Genomic DNA, 10,707 nt, shown 5'->3' with positions numbered 1-10,707 from the left:
ATGATGATGTGCATCGTTGAATATGGCTTTATAGAGATCTCTCCATTTGAACAAGTAAATGTGTAAAACCTTGTCATGTCAATCGGGGCACAGCGGAGAGTGAGCCAACTGCTACTTCTCTGGTTCACATCCAGCTGTGTCTACATTTGAGGAGTGGACCATCAGGTGCTGAACACGAGAGCAAAGTGAGTGTTACCGTTTCATGTTGTGACCAAGATGCCAACACTTCAGACAAAAATAAAACATTCATCTTGGGACGTGAACATTGTTTCCAGTTCACAAGCACTTCTTCCAACAAAGTGCCGACCCAAACTCAAATATGGACATTTGCTTTTTGCGCAATCAAACCTGCTGGAAAAATACAATCTTCGTTCATTTCATTCATTCAGTCTCAATCACTTGCACCTGAGTTCCTACATGCTGTACGTCAGTGAAGGACGGGCGTGCCGACGACAAGGTTCAGACGCGACGAATCGGCCATTGAAGTACAGCAGTGAGTTCATTTCCCCCGCCTGAACCTCCCTTGACTTGCTGCCAACAACACCTTCAAATAATGACATCCGATTTACCTGGAGCATGTACAGGTTGAGTTTTAAATGGGCTTTTGGTTCATTTTGATTAAAATACTGCTGACATTGCTGCAATCTCATACAAAAGGGCAGAAAAGCTACTTAAAAATGGACCTACATCCACAATCTTTTTTTTTGTTGCTTTTACTTTTAAATAGAAATAATGAAGTGACAGTCAAAAGAAGACAGCTGTAAAGCTTAATTAAAAAACAAACACCGTAAACATAACATGTCAGACATACAACTAGACACCCTTACCCTCAGTGTTTTTTAAAACAAATGGCAATATACACATAAGGGGTGCACTGGTAATGCTAACAGCTCAGTTACTGAATAGGTAGCAATTAAATACTCAGCATTAGGGGGGAGTTCACTGTGGGAGATCTGACACCACAAGTTGCAGCCCTGGGGTCTGTGTTCAAACTGTGTAAAAACCTATATGTGGCATTTTACACCATTTTAACACAAATTGTGAAACTTTGAATGCTGTCTATTCAATACGAACTGCAGCTACTGCTGTTTATTATCCCAAAATCTTCATAATTGCTGTTTTTGTGGTGAATAATAATTAAATACTTAAATCTGCACTTGGTCATCCTTAAAAAGACTCTAAAAAAAATAACGAACCAACATCTGAAAAACTAAAAACACTAATAGTTTGAGATGGGGTGTGTGGTATTATTGCTGGGGAGAAGCTGCTGCACAAGTACCAGCTCATCTCATTTTGCTATGGCCCATCACGTCTCCTGTAAAGTCTTTGCTTCTGCCTTGCAGGCATCCTGAGAAGGAGCCGCCGGGCACTGAAGGAGGAGCGAGATGGAGGTGAGAGGCGTCTCTTAAAGGGATCATCACAGTGAGTCCAGAAGGTGTCCATAATCACAGTGTCAAATAGGGGATTGGGAGAGAGAGAAAAGAGCATGTTTGACTTCCTCCTGGAGTTCCTCGCTCCCTGGCAGTTCCACACGACTGCTGGTGGGAGGAGTGGAGCAGCAGTGCTCCTCTGTAATTCACTGCTCCTCTGATATCATAGAACTGAAGGAAGTTTAAGAATAAAATGTGTCTTTGCTCGCAGGAGGCCCCTGATTCTTCTCCTCTCGATGGCTGCGGCCCACTTATCTGTGCTGTCGGAAGCCATGGGTGCCGTCTGGACCGGCTGGCTGTCGGACAGTGTGATTGGTTGATCGGGTGTCCTCTAAAGGCATTGTAGAGTTATTGCGTCCTGGCCTGTCAGAAAGAGAGGAAACAGGAGTTAATTAGAGACAGCAGGCTTTTCCAAATGCCAGCAGCCAGAGAGAAAGGTCTCACGAATTAAAGGATCCCTGCAGTCTCTCATTAGTTATGGAGCTCCATCTTGGTTTTAGGACAGTTAGCTTCAGAACTGCATTTAGACACATTTTAAAGAATTTTAGCTGAATGTTAGCATGTGTTGTTAACAGAGGTGTCAAAATTATTCCCATTCATTACTCAAGTAGAAGTATAGATACTAGGGTTAAAAAATACTTCTGTAGAAGTTGAAGTATCAACTCAAGCTTTTTACTTAAGTAAAAGTGTAAAAGTACTGGTTTCAGAACTACTTAAAGTATAAAAGTAAAAGTAATGTAAGGGGAATTTTTTAATGTAAATACATTAAAGTACCATATTTGTACTACTGAGCATTAACATGCGTTTCATGGAGCGTAAGACATGATAACTAGTTGCCAATAAGTAGTGTAATCGTGCAAAAAGTCAAACTTCAGTGTAATGTTATCAATAACCTTTATTGCAAGAGACCTTTGGACTAATTCCTGTATGTACAACAACACTACCGATAGGCTTTGTTCAGCCGCAAAAGCAGCAGGTTCTCAAAGTTATTTGAGCCTATGCATGCTCTACCTGGCCTGAAGATGAGCCCTGCAACACTAAACAGTCTTTCACAGGCTGCTGAGGCCCTGCCCTTTGTACACACCGCCCGTCGCTACTACCGATCGGATGGTTTAGTGAGGTCCTCGGATCGGCTCCGCCGGAGTCGGTAACGGCCCTGGCGGAGCGCCGAGAAGACGATCAAACTTGACTATCTAGAGGATAGTCAAGGGCCAGCGTGTGTCTCCCGAGGCCGGGGTTGTGTTGGTGTGGCACGCGACTGATCTCCCACCTACCCCCCCGCTACTTCTATTTTTCTGTCTCCTCCACTTCGTCTGAGCCCTGTCCACTACCGTGCAGTGCCTCCTTCTCCGTTCTTTCACCCCCCCCACCTCTGTGCGCCTTTGCCGGCCTGCTCCGATGGCCGACGGACCTGACAGCGAGGCGCGTCAGCGGAGGCGGGAGGATGGCTGATGCTGCGAGGACGGTGCCGCACGCAGCTCTGGCTTTGCTCTCCTCCTTTTCGGAACCCTCTGGTGCGCATATGTGGCGGCCTCGGTCTGCGGCAGCCACCCAACTCAAACTCTCCTCCGGAGGGAGGAGGGGGGTTTACTGTCTCACACAAAAAGTGTGTGTTTTTGAACGATGACAAACCGGAATGAAAACAAGCCAAATAGGAGTAACGAGGCTATTTTTAAAATGTAAGGAGTAGAAGTAAAAAGTCGACTGAAAAATAAATACTCGCGTAAAGTATAGATACCCAAAATTTCTACTTAAGTAAGGTAACGAAGTATTTGTACTTCGTTACTTGACACCTCTGGTTGTTAACATATTTTGGCGTTATTTAAGCCCATAGGTGTTTACATACAGTTTTTTCACTTAGGAAACAGCTATTTTTATAATAATTGTATACTTAACAACCACAGGTGTTTACAACTGCCACCTAGCAAGTTCTCAGTTCTCAGCCTGTCAATATTTGTGGAATGTTACCTGTCAGTGTTGGGCTTGTCTTGAGTTGTCTCCTCTGGGCAGGCGCTGCCCAGGATTCTCTTCCTTGCCTCTGCGTACTCCGCTTCTCGCTGAGCCAGAGACTTGACCTGCTGTGTAGGTCTGTTCTGATTCGAGGGGGATCCCAGTGCCCCGTTGTTTGTCGGCCGCTTCAAAATGCGTATCTGAGGTGGGGGCCCCGCTGGCGGAGAGTCGTCCTGTATCATCATGGTTGTCTTTAGCGGAGAATTGTTACTGGACTCCCTGGAGGGAGGACAAGATCATATCATTAAGTCAGCAGCTTAGAAGATACATACATGACCAAAAGACATGTGAAAGAAACCCCAACACACAGGAGTGATTCTGTATTTTCTTGCTCATCAATATAACATGTGGTAAAGGAATAGTTAGTATGTGTTCTTCAAGTAAGCTTAGTTTAACAATTGAGACAAATATGTTTATGAAGAATGGGGATGCAACAATCCAATTTATAACCCTCCTGATACAAACACCTCAGCTAAAGGTACAGTATCAATACAGAATCATTAAACAGTGTTTTCATTGATGAAAAAGCTGCATTTTACTCTGCATGGAACTTTTTTGTGTACATTTTAAGTTATGAGGACAGGAATTACTGTGAGGCTAAAACTGGGAATGCATGAAAGTAACTGGAGACTGCAACATCCATCAAACTAGTCAGACTAATATCCTATCTACCTAATAAAGTCAGTACCAGCAATATGAATGAACCAGTGCATTATTAGTTCCTCAGAGATCACATGCATAGTGAACTGAAGAGTGGCTCATAGTAGTTTGTAAAAAGTCTTGTGGTCGGGTAGGTACTTCTAAAGACAAGTAAGAAACATTTTATGGAATGGGCCGAGGGAAGAAATCAAACAGAGGAAACCCCAGTTTGTTAAGACGTACAAAGACGTCTTTTATGAGAGGTACAAGATGAATGGAAAGCTTTATGATGGACATAAGACACAGAGACTACAGCGATGAAGTGGCTGGATGGACACTACAGGGAGAGTGGAGTTATATGATTTTGTGTGACGATGCGGATTATCTATCCATCTACACATCGTTTAAAAACTTGAGAAATAAACCAATCATAAGTAACACAGTAGTTTTCAAATAAACCTTTAAAAAGGCATTACAACTTTAGGTTTACCTTTCTGTCTGGCTGATCCTTAGCTTCTCTTCTAACCGTTTTTCCATTTCCTGTGGGAGTGAGAATATTACTCAGACATGTATTCGTGGAAACAAACAACCGGCTCACGTTGAGTGTGGATGCGAAGAAAAGTTCTGCAGGTATTAGGCAAGTAGTTGAGCGGCTGGAAGAGCAGGATTCAGTTACGGGCTATTTATACATGTGTCGGGGAGCTGCCAAGTCAGGAGAGACCCGCTCAGCTAGCCAACATTAGCCTGCAGATGTTGACACTGAAAATTTCTAAGAAGGGGCTCGCTGAGGCTGCTTTTTATTCACGTTTGCCACTAACCTACCAAAGTCACAGATTAGTGATCTGGACCTCGATGGGGGGGGGGGGGGGGGGGGGGAACTAGCTGATGACGTTCACTTCTTCTCATGGCCACGTTGTTTGACGTCGTGAGCTGGTGATGGTCTGCCAGACCACCGCCAAGACTGCTAGTGCCTAAAGGAATGTAACCTGGGAGGGGGTAACCGCTCGCCTGTGTGGCCAGAGAACTACCTCGCTGCCCGGGTACGAGTTGTTAACAGGGCCGATCATGTGGTCCACCAACTACATGGCCTTGTAACCTAACAGGAAGCCAACAAGTTAGTTCAGCACGCCGACATCCCGCCTGCTAGCGTTTCTATATTTGAGCAGGTTGAGTCAGGGTCCATGTTCAAATCTGATAAGTGAGGGCTAACGATCCTGTGAAGTTACTCATCTTCCTCACAAAATGTGGACATCTCAAAGTGATCCACGGGGCGAAGAGTCGTCGTCAGCCGCTTGGTCGGATTTCTAGGAAACAGTGTTCCAGTTGACATTTTCTTCAAATAACAGTTCTACATATTAATGTTCTCACAACTGAATGAGGCTGTAGTGGGTGATCCTGTGTTGGGAGGTTACAAAATCAATATCCAATTGAACGTTTTTCCATGTTAGCCCTGTACTCCACAGTTAGCCTAGCATTAGCTGACGCCTTAGCATCTCCACTAGCCAGACGCTAACTTCACTTGGCTCAGCTCGTGCGTGTTGCTCAGCCATTAAACGGGCACATCAACGCCACCCCATGTGAAGTCAGGGAGAAATAACAATCGTCCCGCGGCTTGCTTGTGTTAGACCCGTCTCGCTCGGCAGCTACTTGACGTTAGCTCGCCAAGTTTCGCAGCGCTAGCATTAGCATTAGCCACATTGTTGGCCCGTGGGAGTCGTGAACGCGGAAAATAAACGTAATGAGAACTTCTGGAAGCACCAGAGCGGAAACAAAGTGGACAACAACGCGATCGGCAGCTTCGCGGTGGAGCTGCACGGAGCGCTTCGGTATTTACCCGACTGGCCGCAGCTTCCTCCCAACTTTCTGCGACCTCCTCATCCATGTTTCATTTTGCTCAGACACGCTGTGGTGGAAGAGGCGGCCGCTCGCCCCTGACTCCTCCCGAGTCCCCCTCACTCCTCCTGGGCTGCTACTGCTCGCAGCGACCCGCCCCCCGGCTGTCTGCGGCCCGTGACGTCACACTGACGGATTTCCCCCCCTCCTCCTATCCATTCAGCTGATCACGGAGGGACCTCGCGTGCACGTCACGGAATCAGCGGAGTGATCTGCAACACAGCAAAAAGGGGATTTATTTTGACCAAACATCACGACACAAATAATTATAATAGAATGTTCAAATGAGAAGAATGAAGAAAAAACTTTGCAAAAGTAATGTGTCACTAACATTTTACCTTAACTGGGCAGAGCAGATTTGGGAGATATTTATTAGTTTGAGTTAATTATCGTGATTTGTTTTCAATATTTGATTATTATTGGTGTTTACTTTATATAGTTCATGTATTTTTTCTTTTATAGGCATATTTTGGTTTGGGGTTAGGGCTCAGCTTTATAGACAAAGTGCATATCAGTCATTTGTGGGTGTGTTTTGATCTTGAAAAGAAAACAGGCATGATTAGGGAACTGTTTTCTGTGAGTGTGAGAACTGCAGCTCAATTGATCCAAGGGGGAGACTGCTGTTCCTTGGCGGAGCTATTTCGACACTAGTGCTATTGTAGTTTTTAGTACTGAGAACTTATTCATCTTAGCTTGGGTTGAGCTTTATGGATTATTATCTTTTAAGTCATTTTCAGGATGACAATATTAAGATCAGGTCAGGAAATTATTTATTTCTTAACTTTCTTCTCAGTTTTACATCAGTGGAGAAATGTCTGAATGGGCATACAGAAGCTCTTCAAACAACACATGTGCCTGTGTTGCGCATTATGGGTCTGCACGTTCTCTCTCTTTGTACCGTAACCACCATATCAGTGACCTGATGGCAGCTTCTGGAGCATCACTGCCGTATGTTGTCTCAAGCAGTTTCTGTGTTAGCTCTTTTGAGGAAATACTTTTTCTGTTTGGACACATGAGGGCAGCACAGTATAGCTCCTTCAGACTTTATTACTACTGTAATTATGTGTGCTTTTAAATTAAACCCTCTCATTCAGATTTGATTGTGTTTTGGAGCAAGATTGCACAAGAACAGATTTCATGTAACTTGATGGAAGGATGCAGTATGGGTAAATTTAGATGTACGGGGCAGATCCAGGGTGGTAAAGAATAAGGTTAGAACAAGACAAACCTGTTGAAACTAACTTCTCCTTTTGGGATGGAAAATGAAATGTTCATCTATGTTTCTGAATATTTAGGTTGTTATATTTTCCCTTCACGTATGTTGCAAATATCAATATAGATTATTTTTTCTACGGATATAGATTATTTTATCTTTTAAAAACTTGAGAAATAAACTAAAACCAGACACAGGAGCTGATGCTGAATGATATCAAAATGTACTCAAAGACCTAAGTGATAATCATTTCAGAGATGAATCTGTTTCATCATTTAATGCTGGTTACACTGTACAGATCAGTGAGCTGGTCTTTAAAGAAGACATGGACACTGATTATAGTAAGCTTCACCTCCGCTCCCGTTCCTCTGCCATCCTGGAATAGACCTTAACCTGTACAAAATAACGTACATGAAAACACCACGTCTGTTAGATGTTCAGTGACTGCTAGAAAGACTATTTCTACAATTAATATATAATTTGCCTATAGGCACATTGCCAGTAGAGTTAATAACACTTGTATTTATTGTATGATTTCCCTATTTTACATAAAACAAGGGCCACATCCTCCTACGGTCCAAGGACATGCAGTTTGGGGTTGGATTATTTGGGACACTAAATGGACCATAGGTGTTAATGTGTGATTGTGTGTCTCTTTGTGTCAGTGGTGTACCCTGTGTCTCACCCAATATCAGCTGGGAATGGCAGCCACTCCCCAGTGACCCATCGAAGGATATATACGTTAGCAAGTTAAGGCGATTATAAGAATACTATTGTATTACTGTGGCACTGTGGTAAAGAATCAGGACTCAGCTCGGGAAATATCTGGGGTGTAGCTGCCCTTTTCTACTTATGACAAAAATATAAATACTTGGATTCTTCCGCAGAGAATGAATGTTAATTTTAAGTTTGAATGGAAGTGTATGCAGCTGATTTTATAGGACACAGTTCTACTTTCAGGGTGCACAGAGACAGGAAATCCTCCTCACAGGTCATAGGTCCATTACATAGAACATTTGAATTATCCTTTAAAGTTTTCTTTGTAATAAGTTGTATAATGACTCACATTAAGGCCAGAAGGTAGAGAACAAACTCTGAAGATCCAGCTCCATTTGTCCAGAATGTCAGTGGACACCCTTAGCGGCAAATATAGATCAGTCTCTGCTGTGGAAAAATAAAAGGCATCAAAGAAAAGTAGTAGATTTATTTGAAATCCAAACTTGAGCTTTCATTGCAGAACAAATCAGTTTCATCAATCAGACGTGTTGGTATCACTTTATGAGCAGCAGAGGATTTGTCTGACGCAATAAAAAGAGAGTTTGGAGAAGTAGATTGATGAACTTTTAATGACCTGGATTGAGAGCCTCAGAAAACTGAACTGACATCCATGAGTTAATAAATAACTAGGGAATTACTCCAAGTCCGTAAACCAGGGTAATCTATGACATTCGGCCAACAGCTACATCCTTCCACCAGTTATCAGTGGATGAAGAGGTTTCTCTGAGAGAGGGAAACTGCTGCTCTATCGCTGCACAAGAAAAAGTCCGCCTTACCAGAGGGATATCATTTGGAAGGGAATAAAATAAATTAAAGAGTGACATAATGTGAGGAAGCAAATGAGAAGTCGTACAGCCACATATAATAGAATCAGTGTTGCTCTTGCAGCAGGTGGCCCCTTCAGTATGACCAAAGAAATATGACAGAAAAGATCCTTAAAGCTGCAGTGGGCTGACGTCAGTTAGGGTAAAGATCAGCTCAGATTCTCCTCCGCCATCACTGCTGCTGTCACTGCACTGACTCTTTGTGAAACAGATAATACAACACATCCTCTGAATGCAATTCAATTATGACACAAAACCAGAAAGACCCAATTTGTTTTTTTTGATTTTGAAAATCCATTTGACAGTTCGTGGATTCATGGTTGCACCACTGCAGCTTAATTAATAAACTTATTTTCAGAATAGACATTATTACAAAAATAATGTTTACATTACTTTAACTGTATTTAAAAAATTACATGAGGATAGTGAAAGACTGAACTGATGAAGATTTAATTTGAAGAGTTCCAAGGGAAGCTTGAGTTTGTGTATTACCAATAAGAATGAAATGATCACAGATTTTTGAACACACTCGGATTGAGTGCTCTTCTGACGAAAGATGCCTTATCGTCATCGTTAGTCTACATCGTTCGAGTGCTTTTCTCTCCTTGCTGAGCTCCACCATCAGCACCTATGGATGTAGTACCCTGTCACATATCCTATGATGTAGATGGACACCAGTGCAGCCAGAGCTCCTGCTGTCTTCACTGCTACCCCAGTGCTGCCGACACACACTCTGTTGTAGATCCTGTGAGTGTAAGAGAAGTGGAGGAAGAGTCAAAGAGTAACTTTTCTGACTAAAGTTTGACTATAAAAGTTTTCCAGAACCCCGCCCAGCCAGTTAAGTCCTGACATGTCCCAGGCATGCAGTATCTGATTTATCTCACATACATCTTCCTATAACTGTATATATTTGTTCCTCAATGGCATCAGAATATTCTCCCCAATACAGAAACTTTTGGATCTTCATGTCAGACGTCCTCATGTTTCACCTCATCCCAGTGGACTGTGATGCCTCCACATTCATGTTGACGTTGTCCTCGTTCCAGCGATCATACTGCACGCTGCCGGCTCCGTTGGAGTACAGGTTGGACATCCTGCCTCTCTTGCTGGTTAATGCTGGAATCACTGTTCACTCACTGCTTCACTGCTCAGCCTGGACACATGAACTCTGACACAGTGAGAATGACGAGTGAATTGTGTGCAACAAAACATTGACAACTCTGTGGAAAATAAAGTGTTTTTTAGGCCGAATATTTAATTAAAATATTAGGTAATTTTACAAAGTAAAGGCAACATATTACATCTTTTACAAGTGTATTAATCATCTCCTTTATATACATCATATTGTATTAGAAGCTCTATCACATGTGTTTATTACCCTTATATTTAAAATATTTAGAGAAAATCATGTCAGTCAGTATTTACATTGTTTAATCAGACCATGTCACTGAAATTATCAGATTCAAAAGGCAGCAATTTGATGATTCCCACTCAAATAAGAGTTCAGTTCATGTCCCCACATGAAAATAAACTCAGTTTGTACTCACCTCAGTCAGAACCAGTCAACACCACTATAAAGCTCTGGTCTCCAGCTCTTTAAACCCACGACTTACACTGAGACGGTGAGAGACATTCCTCCTGCTCGGTAAGAGACCTTGGCCTTAGTACATGTGTTTACTAAGGTCACTCTGTCATAAATTCATTGGTAGTTTTCCAACTGTTGACTTCCACCGGCTTATATGACTCCTACTCAGTGATAAAGAGAAACTCAATCAGTGGTTAGTCTCCAGTTTCATCACATCCTGTGCAGATAGTGGAGTGTAAAGCAATTTCATACATTTCACAGTTCTTCTTCCTCTGCACTATTATATGTTTAAATGTCCTGCAGAGAATATGAAGCGACAAACTGTCTCTTTTTTTT

General features: G+C 42.7%; 2 protein-coding genes across 3 annotated transcripts; both read right to left on the bottom strand.

Moving 5' to 3' along the window:
- Nucleotides 1-245: 245 nt before the first annotated feature.
- szrd1 (SUZ RNA binding domain containing 1) lies at nt 246-6,063 on the bottom strand. Its single transcript, XM_053424340.1, has 4 exons — nt 5,914-6,063; nt 4,570-4,619; nt 3,399-3,659; nt 246-1,793 (listed from the first exon to the last, which is right to left on the bottom strand). The coding sequence occupies exons 1-4, from the start codon at nt 5,959-5,961 to the stop codon at nt 1,682-1,684; spliced, it is 471 nt and encodes a 156-aa protein (XP_053280315.1). The 5' UTR covers nt 5,962-6,063; the 3' UTR covers nt 246-1,681.
- A 3,206-nt stretch (nt 6,064-9,269) lies between these two features.
- smim1 (small integral membrane protein 1) lies at nt 9,270-10,534 on the bottom strand. Of its 2 annotated transcripts, none has more exons than XM_053425792.1 (3): nt 10,334-10,534; nt 9,776-9,954; nt 9,270-9,531 (listed from the first exon to the last, which is right to left on the bottom strand). In XM_053425792.1, the coding sequence occupies exons 2-3, from the start codon at nt 9,877-9,879 to the stop codon at nt 9,408-9,410; spliced, it is 228 nt and encodes a 75-aa protein (XP_053281767.1). In that variant the 5' UTR covers nt 9,880-9,954; nt 10,334-10,534; the 3' UTR covers nt 9,270-9,407. The 2 variants fall into 2 exon arrangements, with proteins under 2 accessions (XP_053281767.1, XP_053281769.1); XM_053425794.1 differs by having other exon boundaries at nt 9,776-9,939.
- Between the last annotated feature and the right edge of the window lie 173 nt (nt 10,535-10,707).

The sequence above is a fragment of the Pleuronectes platessa genome, chromosome 6 (genome assembly GCF_947347685.1).
Source record: "Pleuronectes platessa chromosome 6, fPlePla1.1, whole genome shotgun sequence".
In the NCBI taxonomy this organism is placed as follows: domain Eukaryota; kingdom Metazoa; phylum Chordata; class Actinopteri; order Pleuronectiformes; family Pleuronectidae; genus Pleuronectes; species Pleuronectes platessa.
This window is presented reverse-complemented; position numbering and strand designations above follow the sequence as displayed.